This window comes from Epithele typhae, assembly GCF_022376455.1.
Source record: "Epithele typhae strain CBS 203.58 chromosome Unknown BXZ73scaffold_3, whole genome shotgun sequence".
Lineage (NCBI taxonomy): Eukaryota > Fungi > Basidiomycota > Agaricomycetes > Polyporales > Epitheliaceae > Epithele > Epithele typhae.
The window spans coordinates 530,433-553,204 of NW_025954194.1; the positions used below are offsets into that span (position 1 = coordinate 530,433).

At 57.1% G+C, this 22,772-nt stretch overlaps 7 protein-coding genes across 7 annotated transcripts; 3 read left to right on the forward strand and 4 right to left on the reverse strand.

Annotated features, from left to right (window-relative positions):
- Nucleotides 1-511: 511 nt before the first annotated feature.
- On the forward strand, nt 512-2,746 carry BXZ73DRAFT_73762 (uncharacterized protein; the record flags this gene model as incomplete). The annotated part of the gene is made up of 3 exons (XM_048021937.1): nt 512-1,525; nt 1,581-1,900; nt 1,963-2,746. The coding sequence occupies 3 exons, from the start codon at nt 512-514 to the stop codon at nt 2,744-2,746; spliced, it is 2,118 nt and encodes a 705-aa protein (XP_047882538.1).
- A 1,362-nt stretch (nt 2,747-4,108) lies between these two features.
- Nucleotides 4,109-4,696, forward strand: BXZ73DRAFT_73763 (ribonuclease T1; the record flags this gene model as incomplete). Its single annotated transcript, XM_048021938.1, has 5 exons — nt 4,109-4,211; nt 4,264-4,327; nt 4,378-4,408; nt 4,463-4,586; nt 4,641-4,696. 5 exons carry the CDS (start codon nt 4,109-4,111, stop codon nt 4,694-4,696), a joined length of 378 nt encoding a protein of 125 aa, XP_047882539.1.
- Nucleotides 4,697-4,955: 259 nt separating this feature from the next.
- BXZ73DRAFT_96676 (uncharacterized protein) lies at nt 4,956-5,915 on the reverse strand (the record flags this gene model as incomplete). The annotated part of the gene is made up of 6 exons (XM_048027136.1): nt 4,956-5,108; nt 5,158-5,541; nt 5,597-5,710; nt 5,767-5,774; nt 5,830-5,839; nt 5,892-5,915. 6 exons carry the CDS (start codon nt 5,913-5,915, stop codon nt 4,956-4,958), a joined length of 693 nt encoding a protein of 230 aa, XP_047882540.1.
- Nucleotides 5,916-6,130: 215 nt separating this feature from the next.
- On the forward strand, nt 6,131-11,258 carry BXZ73DRAFT_87137 (nucleic acid-binding protein; the record flags this gene model as incomplete). Its single annotated transcript, XM_048024436.1, has 15 exons — nt 6,131-6,373; nt 6,425-6,538; nt 6,588-6,986; nt 7,038-7,262; nt 7,319-7,460; nt 7,502-7,722; nt 7,780-8,121; nt 8,171-8,376; nt 8,436-9,273; nt 9,330-9,391; nt 9,440-9,635; nt 9,691-10,605; nt 10,658-10,811; nt 10,863-11,079; nt 11,132-11,258. The coding sequence occupies 15 exons, from the start codon at nt 6,131-6,133 to the stop codon at nt 11,256-11,258; spliced, it is 4,401 nt and encodes a 1,466-aa protein (XP_047882541.1).
- A 228-nt stretch (nt 11,259-11,486) lies between these two features.
- BXZ73DRAFT_73766 (uncharacterized protein) lies at nt 11,487-16,439 on the reverse strand (the record flags this gene model as incomplete). Its single annotated transcript, XM_048021939.1, has 11 exons — nt 11,487-12,189; nt 12,244-12,711; nt 12,756-13,210; nt 13,261-13,734; nt 13,913-14,688; nt 14,739-14,906; nt 14,962-15,173; nt 15,229-15,334; nt 15,421-15,576; nt 15,630-16,189; nt 16,282-16,439. 11 exons carry the CDS (start codon nt 16,437-16,439, stop codon nt 11,487-11,489), a joined length of 4,236 nt encoding a protein of 1,411 aa, XP_047882542.1.
- An 862-nt stretch (nt 16,440-17,301) lies between these two features.
- On the reverse strand, nt 17,302-19,112 carry BXZ73DRAFT_96679 (uncharacterized protein; the record flags this gene model as incomplete). Its single annotated transcript, XM_048027137.1, has 4 exons — nt 17,302-17,443; nt 17,497-17,554; nt 18,305-18,405; nt 18,811-19,112. 4 exons carry the CDS (start codon nt 19,110-19,112, stop codon nt 17,302-17,304), a joined length of 603 nt encoding a protein of 200 aa, XP_047882543.1.
- A 492-nt stretch (nt 19,113-19,604) lies between these two features.
- Nucleotides 19,605-21,454, reverse strand: BXZ73DRAFT_96680 (uncharacterized protein; the record flags this gene model as incomplete). Its single annotated transcript, XM_048027138.1, has 6 exons — nt 19,605-19,666; nt 19,729-20,105; nt 20,186-20,303; nt 20,355-20,509; nt 20,679-21,155; nt 21,210-21,454. The coding sequence occupies 6 exons, from the start codon at nt 21,452-21,454 to the stop codon at nt 19,605-19,607; spliced, it is 1,434 nt and encodes a 477-aa protein (XP_047882544.1).
- Nucleotides 21,455-22,772: the final 1,318 nt, after the last annotated feature.

The window sequence follows — 22,772 nt, forward strand, 5'->3', positions numbered from 1 at the left end:
GGGATGCGACGCGGTGTAGGTTCAGACGCGTGTGGTCTGCCAGAATGCACGCGCTTGAACAGACGCGTCGGGGAAGCACGTGATGCTGGCAATACGAGGCACGATGGCCGCCCGGGCTCCTCAAGGCACGGCCCCAGCACGGCCGAACGTTGAACGTTGCCTGGCAGTGGGTGGACTGACGACAAGTCTGATCGCCATTCTGTTCCTCCTTGGAGCTCGTCATCCCCTCGTAGGCTCATCCAATGAACCCCTACTTTAATCCCGACGATGGACACCTGCGCCCCCACCACGCCTCCCCGACTGCCTCCTTCCCTCAGCCGGGACCACTGCCCTTCTCCTACCTTCCTCACACCGCTCTCCAGTCTTCCTATTCTCCTGCGCTTTCTCCCGCTCTTTCTCCAGGCCTCTTGTCGCCTGCTTTTTCTCCCCAACCTCAGCTTTCACCCATGCTCGCCACGCCCCAGACTCCCGCCTTCATCCCCCGCGTTTCCGTGATCCTGGAGCCACACGCATGTCCTTCAGCGACCCCGCGTTTTCCTCGGACCCACGCTCCAATCCTCACTTCTTCACCATGAACGACCGCGAGGAGATCTACCCGGCTAGCGTTGCGGATAGCTCGGAATACTCTCCCACCATTGGCGACGAGGAGTCGGAGATCGACCACGCCAACCTGCCTCCTCGCATGCGAATGCAGCTCGAAGCTCAGGAACTCCTCTCTGCTCATGGCCGTTCGGCGTCGATGCCCCATACACTGTCAGCGCCTCCCCCACTAAACCTCACTCGATCGAGCTCGACTAGGGCTATTCCCGTCTCTCCCCCGATATCCCACACACCGCCCTCGGGATCGCACCGCCGCGAGCCTGCTCGACTAGACCATCTCCCGATCGCCAGCACGAGTGCATTCGATCCAGAGGCCGCAGCGTACGCACACGCAGTCTTCGCTGCCCAAGACGAATGGCAGCCTCCCCCTCCGTACTCCGACTCCGAGTCCGATTGGTCGTCGAACCCCCAGACCCCCGCACGTACGCCCTCATCCTCGGCCGTGTACCTTCCTCTCGATGAAAAGAAAATCAAGCCCGCAGACGAGAAGAGTCCCTCCCCGCGATCTCAGCCAGTCTCTTCAGCGAGCGAGCAGGCGGCAGTGGTGGCGTCGCAAGCCAGGAAGCTCGCCGCTCTCGGTGAACTCCCGCCTTCCCCGGCCAGGCCGTCGATCAGTGCCCGGAATGCTTCGGCCCCGGAGCTCAGAGCCTTGCCGACGGAGGTTGAAGTACCCCCTCGTCCAGCAACCGTGCCCGCACCTGCACCCTCTCCGGAAGAGGCTTCAGCACCACTACCCATGGGTCGCCGCCAGGCGAGCAAGAACCAGAGCATTGCAACCCCTCCGCGCGATCTGGACCGCATCGATGAGCTCGATGAGTCCGACCCCCTTGGCTTCGCATGGCACCACAATGGTCCGTACGAGGCTATCGCGAAAGCAGGCCAGGGTGCTCCTGGTAGCGAAGACCACGCGGCTCATAAATCCAGGGTCAGTACTGTATTTGTTGGATTGCTGTGATGTGGCTGAATCCACTTACACATAGACTAAGCGCAAGTCTCCAGCGAGCCATAACCAGCCTCCCACGAGCGTGAAGCCAGGACAGATTTTCCCTTTTACTTCCCAGTTCCAGACTCCGGGGCCCAGTGATATGAGTTACATGAGACCATTTGCTCCTGACATGCCCCCACCCGACAACTTCTCTGTCACCTCTCCGCCGCGTAGCCCCCTTGCCCTCCCTGTTCAACGGCGCTTGCCCCCCATGGTCGCCGATCCTGGAGTGTACAGCAACATCCACATGGCAGGATTACGCCCCGATCCCCCAGCAGTTCCTCTCACGCACAGACTCGACATCAGTCTCTTCAAGTTCCTTCGTCGTTTCCCCCTTCGTTTGTCCCGGGGCGCTCCCATACTGTACTGCTCCCAAGTGGGAACGAAAGTCGCCATGTGGTGCCTCCCCCCACCAGTCGCTCTTCCCCTCCGCAATCGTACCTTTCCACTAACCCTTACACTCACGAAACTTCCACCTTCTCCCAACCTTCGGGTTATCCTCGCGAGGCGGCTTCGCAGAGTCAACGGCCTGCATCAATCGCACCACCTCGTCGCGACCTCCCTCCCGCCAGTATGGCGCCTCGGCCCGATATCACCCTCCCTCCCACTCGTTCTGGAAAGCAGTCAGCCCTCCGGCCAAGTCATGTCCCGCAGAAGCTGGTCATGCCCGCTCCGCTGCAACAGAACCCGCCATCACGGCCTGCGCACCCCCCTTCAGGTCCAGCGCATGTCGAAATACTTAACCAGCGTCATCTCTCCGTCCCACCGACAATTCCCTCCCCGTCGTCCTCGGGCAGCGCGTCTTCAGCGCAGCATCACCAGACGAGCAGAGCCAAGGACATTCCCATGAGCCATGGCCCGAAGGTACTCAAAAAGCGTCACACCATGGGCGTCCCCCAGCCGCGCTCTGAAGTCCCCTCATCGAGTGCCGTGGCCGCGATGTTCGCCTCCCGCGTGCATTTCGAGGAACCCAAGGAGGATCGGCGGAAACGCGAGAAAGAGGGAAAGCAGGCGAAGGAGAAAGGCGTTTCGAAGGTTGTTCCGCTGGACGGTGCGTTCTTCATCGATCCAGTGAAGGAGGCGGAAATCGCGCGTCAGCGCGATGCTGCCCGGAAGAGCAGCGAGAAGGCTGCTGGCCGCAAGCTAAGCAAACGTCGGTAGCTTCGATGTTTTCCTCAATCCCCTCCCAGCGGTCATGAACATTCATATGTTGTACTACTCCCCGATAACGTCACTCTCTTCACATCCCTCTGTCCAAGCATGGACCTCTGAAATCGCATCAGTGCCATTCGGCTGGTCCTCCTCCCACATCTTTGTAGCTGTTATGAAGTACATATCTATACCATACATCCCTCACACTATTCTATGATACATATCAAACAAGGACTGTTGACACCAAAAATCAACCCTACCTGCACTGCATTATGTACTATATATCTATGTTTGAACTGCCATCACGCGAATGTCTCATGCCCTCGTTCTCTGCGTGCAACCGCTACAGTGAACGTGGCCATGTCAGCAACCCTGTTGCAGCCTCGCAGATACGCAGTTTCGGTCTTTAAAGATTGTGCGATGCCATGTCGCGACAGATCAGGGGGGTTTATCTTATACTGGGCCATCAGCGTTATGTGTGCGATGTAGCATGCACTTTTTTCCTGACCAGCGATCGCGTCAGTGGTATTAATATCCCGTGTCTTAGTCTGGGCCACTGTTTTTGTGGGCAGATAAGAGACTTTGTCGAAACTGTCCAGCCAGCATTGAAGCGTGCGGGTGTGGACGACGAGAGTCTACACTTGGCATTACCTGCGGTATTACTGTATATTTACACGGCGATATGGCAAGCGCATAATAGCGCCGCCGCAGAAGAAACGTATGTCAACCAAGCCATAGATTGCCAACCTGCTTTTGATCCCCTGTTGATTTCCGTTGCTGTGCCGCACGCGATAGGCTGACCAACGTTGGTGACTTTGGGTGGACTGGGATCGGGACCCCATCACAAGGCACTGGCAAACGCAGACATCACTTACCGCCACCTTCGGGCCTGCCTGGTGCCCATAATGGAAGGCTGAGACGACGGAAGAAAGGACCGGCCCTCGAAATAGCCCCGCCGCGCGTGGAGGGTGGCGGACTGCGATGGGCGACGCCGGGGGCACATGGACACTCGGGCGCGAGCGCGAGATAAACCAATGTGCACGCGCGGAGGCTTGAACGTTCATTGTTCTCCCTAACCCCGGCTGCTGCGCTTCCCATACATGGCGGCTTCACGCCGCGTGCGGGCGCGCGGGAGGGGAGGGGAGGAGGGGGGGAGGCTGCTTGCAGGGCTGCTAAGCGGCATGTGGGTGGTGGAGTGGTGCAACAGCACATGCGCGATGACCTCGAAGCGCACTAGAGTGAGTGCTGGTGTCCGAAGGTCGCGATGATAGAGCGCGTCGGAGGGTCATAAATTCGGCGGGACGGAGAGGCAAGGAGGGCATCTCAAGCACACCTCGTCGACCTCCCCATTTCGCCTCGCCTCATCTCATCATGAAGGCCTTCTCCATCATCCTGGCGGTCATGTCCGCGTTCCTCGTTGCGGCGACCACTGCACGGGTGAGCCGTAGGCAGTCTGGAGGCTGCGATTGCGCCGGTGTGTTCCCTGCATGCATAGCTGCCATTCGCTGCCGCTGACCGGATGATAGGGACTTCCTACTCGAGCCAGGACATCTCCGAAGCCATTGAGGAGGCTGAGGATGGCGGTGCCAGGTCTCTTGCAACTGCGCTCGGTGATGGTGTTGCTGACACATTTTTGACAGCGACTACCCGCACCAATACCATGATTACGAGGTAAGCAATCGTGTTGACGAGCAACGATTTCTACCCACTGATTGTTCTCCACAGGGCTTCTCTTTCCCTTCGTGCTCCGGAAAGTTCTTCGAATACCCACTGGAACAGGACAATGTGTACACTGGGGGAAGCCCTGGCGCTGACCGTGTAATCTACGACGAGGACAGCAACTTTTGCGGTACGATTCACAAGATTGTCAGCCCCCAACAACTATCTGATGGACACCTCACAGCTTGCTTGACTCACACTGGGGCCTCGAACGATGACTTCCTTGAGTGCGATTTTTAGCGGTGATACCTCTGTAGTTCATATATGACCCTGGAAGAGATACTTCAGTAATACATAAGTTGAAGGACAAGAAGACTGGCACGACTAGAACTACAAAGTGCGGAAACTGAGGCCATGAAGTATCACATTGCATAAAATTATTGAGGTTTTAGGGCCGCCGAGAATGAAGAAAGGTTCAAGTTTGGACGGCAAAGCGGTTGCCAGCCGACACTCATAACATTGACGGATTCCGAATTATCGAACATACACGAGAATACAATCAGTACTGAACACGGAACATGAACTGGAAACTATACTGCTTGGTGTCGGGGTCCCAATGAGACCAGTTCCAGAACCCAGCATCGTCCGACTCGTCTTCAATCTCACGAGCAGGTATCCGGAAAGCAATGGTCTCGTAAGGCTCTGCGGCGACCTATGTCTGCCTCAGCATCGCAGTCGCAGCGAAAACAAAGATGACTCACGATCAAGTACTGATATGCCTTGTTCGGAGGCTCCCTCTTTTGCTCCCAAGCACTCATGAAACGTCGTCGAGGAATAACGTCTCCCTTGATTTGCGGTAGATGAACCTGAACCATCATGCCCTCTTTGCCCGTGTCCCTATCGCGCACTTTGGTGACTCGATATCCAGGGCGACCAATTTTAAGGAAGACTTTCTTGTGGACACTCTGCTGCGTTGGGGCGATCATGAGCTGGGTCTCCTTGAGGTCGCGGGCGGCTCGCCGCGCCAGGTTGGTCTGATGCTTCTTCCCCTGGGTGTGAGCGAGATAGGAACCTTCATTGGTGTGGAGGGTCAAACAAAGACGACACTCAAGTGATCCCAGGTGGTTGCGGAGGATGTAGGGGTCCTGGACGACTGCTAGTGAGATTTTGAGGGTTCGCCGGGCGCGAAGCCACACGTACCTTCGCGAGGTCAATGGTCTCCAATGCCAGCTTCCTGAGCCGCTCACGACGGTCCACATTTGTCTCGGATGCTCCTGCGACACCTCCTCCACCAAACTTGGACCCGACACGGTTCTACGGGACAGAACGCTGAGGACAGGCCCATGATACGGACATCTTCATATGCTCACCTGGTAGTCTGAGGTAGCACGCAAATGAGACTCGCGACGGGGACGTAAGGGGGCAAAACTCACCCATTTTCGACTGGAGGTAAGGACAGCAGCGGAAGGGTGGTCGAGGGTGGTCGAGTGCCAACAAGGGACAGCGGCCGCTTAGTCATCGGTAAGCTTCTGCGATCGAGATCTGCGCGTCCTCCAATCATTATGGGCGGCAAAATTTGGGACTCGTCTCGCCGACGTTTTCAAGCGGCCACAGTCCACTGCTCCAGTCCTTCGCTCTCTTCCGGACTCGTCGGGCACACGCCCCCCGATTTATACCCCCACTGCATATCTGCAGCATAGTCCTCAGTGCCCTACACGTTCCCCACCACACACCATGGCCGCCGGAAAGAAGCGCGTCCTGGACGATTCCGCGGTTGCCCCCAAAGCAAAGAAGACAAAGACCGAGGACCGCGTCAAGAACCCAAAAGAAAAGAACCCAAAACCGGAGCAACCCGCGTCGACATTGGTCTTGGAGGATGTCGACTTCCCCCGAGGTGGAGGAACGAACCTCACTCCTCTTGAAGTGAAGACCTTGCGCTCAGAGGCTGCCAAGGAAGCAGACAAGGAGCTTTTTGAAGTGAGCGTATTTTCAACTCTATATCTACTCATGCGTCTAAATGAACGAAAGGAATCTTCGAACAAGCCTGCAAAGCGTCGGCGTAAGTCAGAGGCAGGCGCTTCAGGGAAAGCGTCCAAGGATGGCAAGAAAGTTGGAGTACGGATAGAGCACCTCAACTACAAGGTAAGAATGTCCCTTGTCGCATTTCATGCGTCGCTCACTCTTTGCGTAGAGGGTGACTGAAGGCATGAAGATTCTTGGCCAAATCGTCTCCGTGGAACCCCTCGCGCTCATCGTTTCTCTCCCCAACCAACTCTTCGCTCACGTACCGATCACTCAAGTCTCTACGCAACTCACCGAGATTTTGGAGACCATGGAGGATGGAGACACATCTTCAGACGAGGGAGAAGAGAACACATCGTCCCGGGTGCCGGATTTGTTCGAAATCTTCCGTCCCGGACAGTACGTTCGTGCAGTGGTCGCCGCTGTACATGCATCTGGGTCGACAGACATGTCGGGTCTCGGCCGTGCACGAGATGAAATCCAGAGAGCAAGCAGGAGAGTTGAGTTGAGCATTATTCCGAGCAAGGTGAACGAAGGCATCGCCAAAGGCGATCTACGTCCAGGCCTGGTAAGCAGCTGTGCGTTCTTTTCTGTTTCGACATTTCATTTCTTTGTTCAGACATTTGCGGCTGCCATTCGGAGTGTTGAAGATCACGGCTACATCCTCGACGTGGGCGTACCCGACGTTTCCGGCTTCCTGTCTTTCAAGGAAGCTCAGAAGGGCCCGACGGGCGACGTCAAAATGCGCGTCGGCCAATTGTTGGACGTCGCAGTCTCCAAGATGTCAGCCAACGGGAGAACATGTACTGTAATTGTGGACCCGAAAGTTGTCACTACGGTCGCTGTGAGTTCATACGGCATGATAACGTTCTTCGCGTCCATCTCATTTGTGATGTTCAGCTATCTGAAATCAGCAGCGTCACGTCGGTGCTACCGGGCGATCTCGTGCAATCTCTGATTACTGCTGTACAACCGGACGGTCTCGTCGTGCAAGTCCTTGGGTTCTTTGACGGTACTATCGACCAATTACATCTCTCTCCTGGTACCCAGAGGACCATTACAAGATTGGACAGAAGATCAAAGCTAGGGTCCTGTACGGCATTACTCCTTCCACCCCTCCTCGCTTCGCTCTTTCTCTGGGAGAGCATGTTGTCAAGCAGACGATCAAGACAACAGACGAAGCTGTCGATCTTCGTGAAGCCTATCCCGTGGGAACCATGCTCGACGCTGCAAAGGTTATCAGGGTCGAAAACGAGAGAGGGCTGATAGTTCAAGTCAGCGAGGGCGTGGAGGGACTCGTGCACGTCAGTTTTTGTCTCAGTCACCAGACTCCCTTCCCAGTTACTGAGGTCGCATTCTAGATCTCTCACGTCTCTGACGAACATATTCCGACGCTCTCGCCGTCGTCGGGAGCATGGAAATTAGGCACCGTGCACCGTGCTCGTGTTACGGGATATTATCCTTTCGACGGCATCCTACAGCTTTCACTTCGACCTTCAATATTGGCACAGAAGTTCCTCCAGGTGGCCGATGTTCAAGTCGGTGAGGTCATCAAAGGGACGATCAAGAAGCTCACGGACTCGGCGTTGTTTGTATCGATCTCAGGCAATGTGGATGGCGTCATTTGGCCCAACCACTACGCGGATATCGCCTTGAAGCACCCCCAGAAGCGTTTCAAGCCTGCAGCGAGCATCAAGTGCAGGGTAAGAAACTCATTCCAGAGATTAGTCATGGTATCTCATGCATTTGTAGGTGCTTGTCGTGGACCCTGATAGAAAACGAATCGCTTTGACCGCTAAGAAGACCCTCGTGGATTCCACCCTCCCGATCATCGCACATATCAGTGAGGCCCAGATTGGCATGGTCTCGCATGCTGTCGTTTTCAAAGTCTCCGAGAAAAGCTTACAAGTCGAGTTCTTCAACAACCTCAAAGCGATCGTCCCAGCGCGCGAAGCAAGGTGTGTTGTGCTGACACGACATCCTGAATATCCGTTCAGGTTCTTTGTTCTTTATGCAGTGAAACCCCTATATCCTCACTGGCTTCAGTCTTCCCTGTCGGCAAACCTGTTCAAGTCCGCATCATCGCGGTTGACACGGAGAGTTCACGCATCACAGCGAGCATACGGCAAGCGTCCCCCACCTTCAAGTCTGCGATCGCCGATATCAGCGGGGTGGATATCGGGGACATCGTGGAAGGCGTTGTGGCTGATATCCACAAGGACAAACTCATGGTTACACTTCACCCTACGCAGGTCACCGCACTGTTGTCGCTCCACAACCTCGCAAACCGTCGTGAGATGTCGGTCGCTCAACTTCGCTCTGCAATCAAGACCGGCGACAAGCTCCGGGAACTTGTCGTGACGTCGCGGAACCCTGAAAAGGGCTTCGTCCTAGTTGCCATGAAGCCGAAGGAGAAGCAGCAACTTGTGCAAAAGAGCCGCCTGTCGCTCGACACGCTTCAACCTGGACAACTCGTGGGTGGCCGCGTCCTACGACACAATCGTCTCGGGGCTCTCGTCAAGCTCACGAACTCGATTCATGGCATACTTCATCCAACAGACGCATGCGACGACTACGAGAACGGAAAGCCTTTCCCGGCCGTCGATTCTGTCCTGAAGGCCGTGGTCCTTAGCGTGGACAACGAGAAGCGGCAAGTTACGTTATCGACACGTATATCTCGTCTCTTCCCCGCTCAAGACAAGCCCGTCACCGATCGCGAAATCTCGAATTTGGAGAGTCTGAAGATCGGAGATTCGGTCAGGGGTTTCATCAAGAATGTCGCTGAACATGGGCTCTTTGTCATGCTCGGCCGTGACATTGATGCGCGGGTTCAGATCAGGGAGCTCTTTGACGATGTGAGCGTCCTCGCAGCCCGCGACAAGCTTAATCGGTCTCACAGCGTTTCTTGTAGTATGTCAAAGATTGGAAAAGCCGTTTCACCGCAAACCAACTTGTCAAGGGTCGGATCCTCAGGTAGGCGTTCTGTGGCAAATGCTTTCCTCGTCTCACCGTCGCTCGCAGCGTGAACTTTGACAAGAAGCAAGTTGAGCTCTCATTCCGCTCCGGAGACCTCAAGCGCGAGACCCGCTCCCAGCTCAATCTTTCTGATCTCGCCGAAGGTCAGAAGGTCGACGGCCATGTGAAGAGGGTGGAAGAGTACGGTATCTTCATCGAGATTGTGGCCTCCAAGCTCAGTGGGTTGTGTCACAAGTCCGAGGTGAGACTACAGCTCTTCTCGCAGGCTAAGTTGGTAGCTGAGAAGACGGCGCTAGCTCTCGGATAACAAAGACGCAGACGTGACCTTGGCGCTGCGTAGTTTCCGCGAAGGCGACAAGGTCAAGGCAGTAGTTCTTTCAATCGATACCGAGAAGCGTCGCATATCTTTTGGTCTCAAGCCTTCCTACTTCGAGGAGCAAGATTTCGAGCAGGGAAAATCCGACGAAGAAGATGAAGCTGACGCACGGGGATCATCTCCGGCCTTCGGCGTCATGGACAACGACGAGAATGAGGACGAAGATGGAGATGGAGAGGAAGACGAGGGCGAACAGGACGTTGACGCCGATGTCGAACTCGCAGACGGTTCACAAGACGGCTCAGCGGAGGAAGACTCCAACACAGAAGCGGAAGGGATGGATATCGACTTCACGCTCGATCTTCAACAGCCATCGAACAGTGCAACACCAGTCCCCTCTAAACGTGGCCTGCAGCTGGACAACGGTTTCCAATGGTCTGCTGTCGATGCCTCCGAGGACGTCGACAAGGACTCGGAAGACAACGATGAGGACGAGCAGCCCGAGGAGAAGAAGAAGAAGCGCAAGCGCAAGGAGATAGAGCAAGACCTCACTGCCGACATGCACACCAAGCTTCCAGAATCCAACGCTGACTTCGAGCGTCTGCTTCTTGGTTCCCCAGACTCGTCGTATCTGTGGGTTCAGTACATGTCCTTCCAGCTCCAGATCTCCGAGGTGGACAAAGCGCGGGAAATCGCCAAACGCGCGACGAAGACGATCAACTTCCGTGAAGAGCAGGAAAAGATGAACGTCTGGATCGCGCTGCTCAACCTGGAGAACATCTACGGCACCGACGAGTCGCTTGAGACGGCTTTCAAAGACGCCGCCCGACACAACGATTCAAAGACGATCCATCTGCGCATGGCCGAGATCTTCGAGCAAAGCGACAAGTCAGAGGTAATGTCCGCGCAAGTACACCCTCAGTCTCCGTATTCACCTCTCACTCCAGAAAGCGGAGGAGCAGTACAAGCGCACCTGCAAGAAGTTCTCGACCAGCTCGAAAGTCTGGACGCTGTGTGGCGAACATTACCTCAAGCGCGGGATGCTCGAAGAGGCTCGCAAGCTCCTTCCTCGCAGCCTTCAGAGCTTAGAGAAGGGGAAACGTCAGTGAAACAATGCTTGACCATCAAACTTTTGTTAACCCGCGCCAACAGACTTGAAGACGATTTGCAAGTTCGCTCAACTCGAGTACAAGCTTGGTGATCCAGAACGAGGCAAGACCATCTTCGAAGGCATCGTGGACTCCCATCTGAAGCGTTGGGACATGTGGTCGGTTTACATGGACATGGAGGCAAGCCAAGGGGACATCATGAGCCTAAGGAACCTCTTCAACCGTGTACTCGCTCTCAAGATGACCAGCCATAAGGCCAAGTGAGGTTTTATGTTTTACCGAGGATCCGAAGTACTCATAAATGCACGTCAGATCTTTCTTCAAGAAGTGGCTCGAACTCGAGCGCCGACTTGGAGACGAGGAGGGTGCAGACGCTGTCAAGGCGAAAGCCATTGAATGGACTCAGCGTGCTGCCGGGGTTTCCGATCCGGATACGTAGTTCGTCATTGTAGCATAATCTCCAGAGTCCTTCGCATGTCATTTGTACCCGATTCATCCAGTGGGCGTAAATTAGTATATTCAATCACAACTATACCGCATAGACAGCAAAGGACATTATGATACTGAGATGAAGACGAGCGAGGTGACGAAATGAGCGTAGGAGAGTCAGAGCGACAACAGTTATAAGAGTAGGGTATATGCCAGCATAAATACGTCGTGGATAGGGTCATGAACGCGATCGTACTCGTTCATGACCGAGCGAAGGTTGTGAATCGTAATCAAGGGCCGGCCTGCGATGATTGCTCATGGAGCTGGCGAGCTGCCGCTGCCAGTCGTCCAGCTCGCTCGAGAGGTGCTCAAACGCCATGGCGTTCTCCGAGCTCGATGTGCTTGTGCGGCGCTCCGAGAAGCCAGACACGGGGCGCCCGTGACCGAAATCGGGCTGGTCGACGCCGAGCAGGAGCTCGATTTTGTGCGACAACTGCTCGTTCTCGTGCTTGAGAGTCGCGTTCTCCGCGTTGAGCTGCTCGAAGAGCGAATCCTCGCGGCCGCCGCGGGCGATGGTGAGAGAACCCTGCAGGCGTTCGATGTCCTGTTCCAGCTCGTCGATGCGCGCCAGGCGGTCCTCCGAGTCTCGTTGGGAGGCGATGACGTTGTCGCGCATGTGCTCGAGGTCTTGCTCGAGGGTGTCGATACGCGACCGAAGCTCTTTGTTGTCAGCGTTGAGGCGCCGGACTTGACTCTGAGCGTCCTGGAGCTGGTTGCGGAGGAACTCATTGCCCTCGTCGGACGATGGCGTGCCCCGCCCGTTCAAGCCACGTAGCCTCATGCTAGGTGAACCGCGGTCCATCTCTGCTTGCATGCTCTGGTTGAGGTTCTTTTGTTTGCTGAGCTCGTCCTTCATCTTGCGCATGGTCTTTTCGGTCGCCCTATGATCACGTCAGTGTCTGGTAATAGTCGTCTTCAACCACGTTGTGACTCACTTTACGTAATGAACCGCAAGCTGATAATCCTCTTCGAGCTGCTGCAAGCGAGCCTTGTACGAGCTCTCCGTCTCCTCCAGCTCCTTCCGCAGCTCTGCAACCACGACATCGTTGTTGGCGTCGCCATTGCGATGGGGAGGGGTCTGCGCGCGGAGGCGGTCGAGTTGGGCAGAGAGAGACTCGACCTGAGCGTCCGAGTCCTGCTTCTGCGTGAGCAGCGTCTGCAGCTCCCGTTCGACGATCTCGTGCGCGCGGATGCGCTCAGAGAGGTGGCCTTCGAGCTCCTGGACGCGAGCGGTGGTGACGTCGTCGGCACGGAGGGGATTGCCGTGCTCGTCCTCGACGACGATGCCCTGAGCGGCGAGGTAGGAACGCATCGCATCGAGGCGCATCGAATGGGCCGTTACTTCCTTGTGCTTGCCCTGCAGCTCTGCGTCCTTCGAGGCGAGCTCCTTGCGAATACGGCCGCTGTCGGCGAGAGCAATCGAGTACTGCGTCCGGAAGCCGACGACCTGCGAACGAAGGGAGAGCGTTCGGTCTCGGCTTCGCGAAGCTTGCGGCGCTCCTTGGAAATATCTTCCTGAGTCTCCTCGGCACGCTGGTTGGCGTCCTTGAGCATGTCGCGGAGCGAGTTAACTTCGTTCTGGAGCGCGGCCACTTTCTCCGTGTACCCGCGAGTGAGGCGAGTCTCGTCGCTGCGGAGCTCGTTGTGGGAGTCGAGGAGCTTGCCCAAGCTGCCGGTGGTCAGTGCACGGAAGTGGTCCGCCTCCTCCCGCGACTTCGCCCAGAAGTTCTCGACGTCCGTGATGCGAACGCGAGCGGCCTCGATCTCTGACGTCCGAGCCTCGAGCTCACCACGGAGGTCCGCGACGTCGGCCTCGAGCTGGCTGACATGCTCGCGAGCGCGAGCGTACTGGGCGTCGACTTCTTCCGCACGGGCAGAGGCTGCGGTGACTGCGGCCCGTGTCTGGTCGAGGCGCGGATGTGCTGGTTCTGCGCACGCAAGAGCTCTTCGACCTGGGTGGAGGCCTTGATATAATCCGCCTCTTGCTGCTCAACGAGAGAGGTCTGTGCCATGAGCTTGTCGGTCGTGTCACGTAGCTTGGTCTCCAAAAGTGCGTTATCTTCCCGAAGCTTCCTCTCCGCGCCAGAGGCCTGTTCGTACGACTGCGATATGGTGTCCGCGCGTCGCGATGCATCGTCGGCCCGGGCTTCAGCCTGCTCGAGGAGGGTCGTCTGCAGCGACATGGTGTCACTGAGCTCCTTGATCTTGTGGTCGCGGTCTTCCTTATTGGCAAGCGCGAGCGACAATTGACGCTCAAGATCGGCAGAGCGTGCGTGCTCAACCTTGGCAATCTCGGTTTCCGAAGCGGACTCCAGTGCGGCAAGTTTCGCTCGGTAGAAAGCGGCTTCTTGCACAGCACTTGCTCGTACCCGCTCCGCCTCTTGTACCCGTTCCGACGCTTCTCTTGCGCGTTCCGTGACGGAAGCCTACGCCATGAAACGCGTCAGTAACTGGTGAGAACTCACGCGAGTATGCGTGGTAGGAAACAACCGGCGATCTGTCAAGCAGATGCGCCTTCACGATGGATAGTCGCCAAATGTTCGCCATCCACGTCATACGTGCTGCAGCCGTATCCATGCCCACACGCCAAATGAGGCAACACACCTGGATCTTTGCCTTGAGCTGCTTGAGGCTGATCACCATCTCGGTGACCTTCCGGCCGTCAATGTCGTCATCGTCCGCACGTGAAGAGAGCTCTTCTTCGGTCTCCGCGTAGATGAACCCGGCGCGCTCGGCCTTCAGAAGGGCAGCCTTCATCCAAGCCTCCTTCTTCTTGAGCGCCTCGACCTCGACCTCCTTGTCCTTCAGGTCACGGATCAGGTCAGCGGTAATGTTGCCAGTCGAACCAGGCTTGGCGAAACCGTTCATCGTAGGCGACGCTGGCTTGTAGAACGCCTCGTTCGAGTTCTTGCGATCGACATTGGGGGAAGGACTTCGTGCACCGGTTGCGCCATTGCGAGCCATGATAACACTAGCAAGACTCGCCGGCGGCCCTGCAGGGTCGTAGACGTCGTTCATCTGCGCCGGAGACACTGCGCGACTGGCAATCATGGGGGGACTCTTCGCACGGCCTCCGTCAGGGGAAACGGCACGTTCGCGTAAGACGGGCTCGTTGGTCTCGGGACTGCTTTCCCCATCGCCCTCTAGAGCCTTGCCCTTGCCCTTGTTGTATTGCGTCGAGACTCCATTCGTCACCTGCTGGCGGCCGGCAGGCGAGACGATGCGGCGAGCCTCGTCACTATCGGATACAAGGTTCGGTGACTCATCACGAGGGTGCTCGGAGCTTGGGCGCTGCACGGCTTGAGGCTGAGCCGCAATTGATTTGCGTCCATTCGCAGCCACCGGGGGTGGCTTGCTCGAGTCTGGATACTTGATGTGCTCTGCGTGACATTGTCAGAAAACCATTGAACAGCAAAGGACTAGAACTCACTCGTATCCAGTACATGTATCATTAGTGGATCCTCAGGCTTTTGGGGGTTGAGAGACTCGCCGCCGAGACCACCTAAGACAAACACTCGCGACCCCATGGAGGCCATGGCGTGCCCAGAGCGTGGCGTAGGAGCAGGACCCATCTTCTGGAACATGTACCAGCGCTGGTCTGCATGATGGTGTCAGAAGTGCGGAGACAAGAGCAGGTTGCTGAATGTACGTACTCGAAACCTTAAATGCACCGAGATCACCCAAATCCTTCCCATCGACACCGCGACCTCCAAATACATAGATGACATCGTCCACAATGGCGGCGGAATGACCCTCTCGAGGTGAAGGGATGAATCCAATGCATGTCAGCTCCGCCCATGTCCTTGTGTTGGTGTCGAACGACCAGGTGTCGTTATAATGGTATTGGCAGTCCGTTCCACCGAAGCTGAGATGAGTACAGCATAAGCACGAAATATAAATGCATGAATCGAGCGACGCACAGAATGATCTGGTCCCCAAATGTGACACAGATATGACTTGTTCGCTTTGGCGGACGCGGTGAGCCCTCCACAGGCTCCACAAGCTCCCAGGTTGCCCTTGTCCTCACTAGCGTTCGTGAAGTGGAGCAGAGAAAGGCCGAGGCAAATAGTGCGATAGTGAGCGCCGAGTCTAGTGCGACGGGGCTGACTTACGTGAGTTGAGATCAAAAGACCAGAGGTCGTTAAGAAACTCCCCATCGACCTGGCCACCGAACACGTAGAACTTGGAACCGACCATCGTGACAGCGTGGCCGTAGCGGCCCACGGGGGACGGGCCATACACGGCGACCCTCGTCCACTCACGAGAAACTGGGAGGGCGCGTGAGGTGGAGGCAGGGCGGGGCTAGCCTCTATGGACGCACCTAAGTTGAGCAGATACAAGCCGTCGTCCTGCTTATCGCCGGGTTTTGACTTGGAGCTCGTCTTCGTGTCCCCACCCCAAACGATCAGCACGCTCCCGACGAGAGCGCTGGCATGACCGACACGGGGCGAGGGGATCTCGCCCGTCGTTTGGAGCAGCGTCGCAGATAGGTCTCGTGTTGAGAGGAGGTAGAGGTCGTTCCGCACAGTCTCTCGCACGAGTCCACCGAAGAGGAAGAGCTCACCCGAGGTCGTGGCATTGACGGGAAGTGCATGGCCGTACCGCGGGAATGGCGACGGGGAAGGGGATGTGGGGGGCGCGACGCCAGGTTTAGGGATGGTGACGGGGGGAGGAAGTTGCAGTCGACGCTGGGACCATGGGAATGCTGGCCGCTGTTGCGACTGGCCTTGCTGGCCATTCTGGTGGGAGCTGGGGGCGGGATTGGTACTGTTGGTCCCTTGTGGTGGGGGTTGACCGTTAACAGGGCGTTGGACTTGCTGGGAAATGCCCGGTTGAATGCCATTCGCAGCAGGAGAAGGGCTGCCGCGACCGTTGAGACCACTGGATCGGAAGGGATTAGACTGACGCGTCCGGGGATGTTGAAGTTGGGAGAGGGACATGGCTGGGAGATGGAAGAGTGACGAAGAACACACCTGTCGTAACTAGTCTCCTTTGATAGCTGCCTCTGCGACTGCTGTTGGCTTGCAGGGGGCTGTTGGACCTGAGAGATGGGAGCCACGGCCGGCGGTGATTGAGCACCTGAAGTGCTGGACTGCTGCTGAGTATGCTTCTTCCTGCTGAAGAAGGACATTCTTCTGCTCCGTCCTCCGAAAAGAGACTGTATGGCTGCAGAACTAGAGAAGAAGGGGGGGGAGGGGAGGGGGGCGGCCGGGCACGGTGGAGCACTGCAGGCCCGCCTGGAGGAAGGAGGAACGAAAGCGGCAAAGCGAGCGACTCGCAGCGTTCCTGGCCAGTCCCTCTCCCGGTCCTCACGACGCGTCTAGCAACCGCCTCCGCTGATAGCCGTCTCTCCCTCTCTGATATTCATCCAATATTCCTCCGCTCCCCTCCTCCGTCCCGCTCTGGTCGCTGGGCGTGTGCGCTCGCACCTGGGCACCTCGGGCGCGGTCGACATTGTCTACGCGTCTGCCGTTGTGCTTCCAGCCCCGCCGCCCCACTCCCCACACTCCATCAAGACATCCCTCCACAGATGCGCATCATCCGTTTATCAGCCCAGCTCAGTTTGCAAGCCGCGCCATTCAACTCGTCACTGCCGATAAGCCCCCATGTTTGCTCTTCGTCCACAGTCGGAAAGGCACGCCACCCTCTACTATCTGATATCTCGGTCCTTACAGTACATACATCAACTTCTGCTATGCCAGGCAGTGCGCCCGCGTGACCTTTGACCACGCATTGGGGCGTACCGCCGTACGTCGGACGTGCAAATATTGCCAGAAATGCCCTCTTCGGCACACATCGCTCGGCATGAGGCTAAGGATCTTGGGTTTGGCGGCGCAAGATGGCTCCGTCCTATCGAGACAGTCCCGACGCCGTCTAAGTTGCCCCTATGTACGACTATGCGAGGCACTGAATGGAACTGGCTGAGTGCCCATATCCCAAACGACGGTGGTCTGACTCACAAGTCGTAGGACAGATCTGCCGACGCGCGAGCTTTACGCAGACTCGAGTGTGTTCCAGGTGATGATGGCATCCAAGTCTTCCGAGTCGTGATCCCGCTTGCGGTGAGCTATGACGCGCTGCTTGGATGGGAAAAGACGGCAGCAGCCCTTGTACGCGCATATAAAGATAGGTGTTCTGGTGTAAAACTTGTCAGACTACGAGGATAAAGCAGGGTGGACTCTACGCACTCGCTAGGATCTGTGATTCTGGCCATGCCTGCTTCTACTTGCTCGCGAGTAGTGGTGACTGCACAGTAATCAATAAATGTCCGAGCAACGTGCCTGAATATCTTACCATCCTGAATGGCTGGGATTGAGGGGAGTACCGACGGTAATCTGGGTTGCGGCCATTGTGCCATTGTGGTCAACTTCAGAAAGTCGACGCCACCGTGGGCTTCGGTCCTCACGTGCGTGAGAATATATCGAAATGGAAGGGGACGTTCAATCGCGGACGCGGATATCCCTTCGCTAGTTCACTATTCGCCGCATTGATCCCCTAGTTCTCCCAGAAAAACAGGTGGGCCCTAGAGCTTGGTACAGCTTAATGAACGGTACACGAATCACGAGAAGTCTATATAGGTCCTTGACTAGTGACGTGATGATCACTCCAGGACATCCGCCGTGCTCAGTCGACGATTGTGAACGTAGGACTCCGGTTCCCAGAATCTCCAAACACTGTTCACGGAATACGGAAGTCAACTCGCGTGTTTCATCAATGCATCAACTTCGGTACTCACAGACGACGATGTAATGATTCGACGGACTCACGTCCGGCACCTCGATTGGACGTGTCCGGCCGTCAGATTGAATCCATCCGCCAGCGGATGTTCTAATCAGCGTCCGTCAGCAGATGCCGTTGCCGCAGCGGAGAAGCCAGATAGCGCCATCCAGCCCACTTCTGCAACGGCCCCGTCCCACGCAGTCTATCTGCAGAAGAGTCCCGCCCGGACACCACGAAGGCGCCGCCGGCACCCGCCGATCAAAGCTGCCCGCTCACCGAAATCGAGGTGCTCGTTCCCGTCGTCGCCATCTTCGAGATGCCCCAGCACGAGCTTGCCGGCGTAGCTTGTGACGTGCTTCGGCGGATGCGCCGTTCTCCTACAATGACAGAAAGCATAACCCGGGAGCCGGAGCGCGGGTCTGTGGGTCAGCGTGTGTCGTGTTTCCAAGTCCACTTCGTTCGTTGCTCTCTTCATCCCCCTCCACCTGCTGATCCAGGAACCATGTTCTCAGAACGCGCGTGTTCGCTCGCCGCCCCCGGACGGATTCCACATCCTTCCATCGCCCGTCCCCACACGAAGCATCATGCGACAGCCCCGTGGTGCCCGCACGCCCGCACCTCCCGCTTCGAGAACCCGACGCCCCCCTCCGGTCAGACGCACACTGTGGGAGCCGTGGGGTGCGTCGCCGAACGGCCGACCGCCGCAGACAACGGCGTCGTGCGTCCCAGGCGAGATGGCGCAGCGGTGCGATGGGAAGCCAGAACAAGATTATATAACGCACCATCTCACCGTGACCGTGTCACCAGCTTTCCACACCGTGGCCGCGTCCGGGGTCGTGATCGCAGGAGTCCAGACGTCCCGCGCGCCCAGAGACTCCTCCCAGCCATCCCCAGTTGCGCTCGCCGTGTTGTTGTCCATTGGAAGTACCGTGGTGTTCGAGGTCGAGGTGTCAATGTCATTTGCCTGTCTCAGAGCCGAGGCCGGGGTGTACGCATCAAGATCGAAGGCGGGTGGCTTGTAGAACGCGCCCGCAGCGCCAATAAGGACTGCGAAGGCGAGGTGGTTTTGGCGAGTGAAGCGCATTGGTCACAGCCGTCTCGAGAACGTGAGGGTTGTGGATGTCTGGTACAGAGGAGACTAGAGGGCTAACATGCTGGTGCTCATCCTGCCGAACTCTATTCAACTTGGGTGGGCCACAACGGGATAGTGATCGAAACTGCCGAACCCGCCGATATGAAGAGCCGATCACACCACACAATCCGCGTATTCCATGAATTCGGCTTACCCAGAAGGGGCGCCACAAGGACGGTGTTACAACTACAGCAATATGTGCCTGGCCTGGGCAACTGCATCTGACTGTGACGGAGGAGGTACGAGTACAAAGTTACAAAGGAGTGTGAGGTCAAATGTCGAAGGCAATAAGTTAAGATGGACGAAGCAATGAACGTCCATAGCGTCAAGACGCTCCAAAGTCCCGGAAAACTCGCCGGGGAAAAGAAAGGAGGGGTTGAAACTGATGAAAGAATGCGCCATTCAGCGACTGGTCTGCGCTAGGCAGAGAAAATCGTTTCATGCTCAAGAAAGCAGCGCCTTGTGGCGAGGAGCAGAGTGCTTGGTGGTGGGGAACTTGATGTTTTCTGAAACAGGTACATGGCTGATCAGCTACCATGGAAGATGAATTCAAGTAATGGGGACGTACTCGTGTCCAGAATATACATGAAATTGGCATCTTTGCCAGAACCGCTCATATCTTCTTCGCTGACGCCTCCGAGGACATACACTTTGGAGCCGACTGCTGCCATGCCATGTCCCGAGCGCGGTGAAGGCTCTGGTCCCATATTCTGAAACATGAACCAGCGCCGGGTCGAGATCTTGAACGCAGCCAGACTGCCCATGTTGGCGCCATCGACACCACGCCCGCCATAGACATACATGATGTCGTCTACGATCGCGGCGGCATGGCTCTCGCGCGGGGTGGGAATGTATCCGAAGCATGACAGCTCAGTCCAGGACCTTGATGCCGGATCGAAGACCCACGTGTCGTTGTAGTGATACTGCCCGTCCGTGCCGCCGAACCTGTCATTTGCACACCCATGATGGTGGGTCGTGAGCGACGTGCGATGGTTGTGAGGGAGATATGGATTTGCCGCACGTACATGATAAGTTGTCCTTTGTGAGCGATACAGGTATGCCCAGAGCGCGGGGACGGCATCTGACCCGAGTTGCCTTTGGGTGAGGGAAAGTGAATATACTCCCAGTAAGGCTTCGAGACGACTGACCAAAGGGTTAAGAGAAATGTCGAGTGAAGGTGGAGTGTTCACTCACGAGAACTGAGATCGAAACACCACAGATCGTTGAATAAGGCTCCGTTGGCCTCTCCTCCGAAAATGTAATCTTCGGGCCGATCATCACAAGCGAGTGCCCAATTCGACCGGTGGGTGACGGCCCGTCGACAGTGATGCGCGTCCACTCGCGAGATGCTGCAATGCAATGTAGAGCGGTCAGACCCTCAGTCATGCCCGATACCTGTGCTACATGCACATGGCTCATCGAGGACTCACCGAGGTTGAGAAAGTACAGCCCATTATCGTACTTGGTCGCCGCCTTGAGCTGATTGGACGACGCCGACCGTGTGTCTCCACCCCATACACAAGGACGCTGCCCGCAAACGCGCTCTTTTGCCCAAAGCGAGGTGAAGGGATGTCACCGATGGTGTACAAACGAGTGACGCCCTGGTCTTGCGCCGAGATGGAGTAAACGTCGTTCTTGGCTCGATCGTTGACTAGTCCACCGAACAGGTTCAAACCGGTCTTGCCCGATGCAGGAGCGGCGAAGGCAAAGTCGGAACGGGGAAATACTGACGGCTGAGAGGGGGTATAACGGGATCCAGTGTCGGGATAGATGAACCTGCGCCTGTACCAGGGGAATATCGGTTCCGTGTCCTCGAGGGTCAGCTCCAGCCGGGGTATAGGCAAAGGCTTCTGGTGACGTTCCAGAGGGTGACGCTCCGGGTAAGCGGTCACCTCGAACCTATCCTTGGGCGGAGGGGTGGGGGCTTCAATGAGAAGGACATCGACCTGGAAGGGGATTTTAAGCTCCTGGGGCTCGCTGGTTTCGACCAAAGTCCTGATAGAAGAGATGGTCAACAGCAACAGACGGGCGAGAATGATGGATGCTCACCGTTCGCTCTGCTTGGAGTCACCTCGAGACAAGTAGGCCCGCTTGACGAGGGCGAAGTCGGAGAAGCTCCTCTTGGAAGAGACGGAGTGGGTGGGAGAGGACTTCCTGGATGAGATTCGACGAAGGATGGGAGGTGGAGAGACACACAGCATGAAGGGGAAGAAGGAGCGGAGGAGAAGGGAAAGGGAAGGGTGATATGAACGCGGGAAGGCGGGCAGGAGTGCGATGGGCAGCTCGCGAGGCATTTAGAGCGGGACGGGGGCTGCGACCGATCCGGGTGAGGAGGATGCCAGACTGTCGGGTGTGGGCACCGCATCCAGTGATTGAGAAGGCGGGCGGTCTGGGTCCTTGTGCAACATCATCGACTGTCTGCTAGGGCGCGGGTACGCAGATGTGCGGGGCAGATCTTGAGCGCTGTATTGCCATGGCCGATGTGCACTCGGGATTAACCATTCGCTTGCAGAGGGTGTGCAGACGTGTGCGGGCAGCAGAGAACCAGTGGGCGGCGGCGGCGGCGGCTCTGACGAGGAGGCAAGGAGTGCGAGTGAGAGAATGAGCAGGACGCAGTGATGGGCCAATTGGCGTCGAACGGGATGCTGGCAACTTGCCAAACTTGCAACCTGCTGCTCCAGCGCTTGCGCCCCCACGCGAGCCGCAAGTGGCTCGGACGCGTTCGTGACGTCACAGTCACATTGCCCGCACCTCTGCTCAATCCCAGCCTCGATCGGACAGGCTTCCATGGCCACTGTGGACGACTCAGGCCAGCCGACAGAGGATCCGCCTGCGCCCCCTGGCCCCTCCGGCGATACCCATGCAGACACCTCTTTCCAGGACATCTCCAACCGCCTCCAGAACTTTTTCTCGTCTTTCTCCACCCCAAAAGACTCGCCATCCACCTCACCGCAGCCGCAGACGATCTCCCTCGACGACGACGACGAACCCCCGTCGCTTTCCATGCGTCCGCCACGCTCTCCAGTCTCTCCCGCCTCACAGCGCTCACCGCTTTGTCTCCCCTCCTCTTCGCGTCCTTCCACGAGCACTCCGCACTCTCCCCGCTCAGGCACCATGAACCTCAGTCGTCCTGCTCCTACCGCAGCCGCAGAGTATTCCGCCGCCGCTCAGCAACGCAAGCGCGCGAGCCAACCGTCCCTCCCCATTCTTCGCTGGTTCTCTGCCAAACCCTCAGGTCACCCGGGCCACCATCCTTCCAGCTCCGTACCAAGTTCACCGGTGCGCTCTCGTCCTCCCACCCCGTCGACTGCGCCTTTGAATCTGCCGGCATCCGCGTCCGTCGATTCCTCCACGCCTTCCACGCCCTCATCCGCACTATCCACTCTCAACGATGCCTTCTCCGACGACCCGCATATTGCGCATTCGCGCCATGGTTCCGATGACATCAGGCTTCCCGAGAGGCCACAGGCAGCACGTTTGCCTATCGCCTCACTGCACAGACCCTCCTACTTCTCCAACCTCACCCGGCCACCCTTCCAACAGCATGCCTCTCGACCCCTTCGTCAGAGTCGTACGTGCGACCCGAGTACACAGACCCCTTTGAGGAACCGT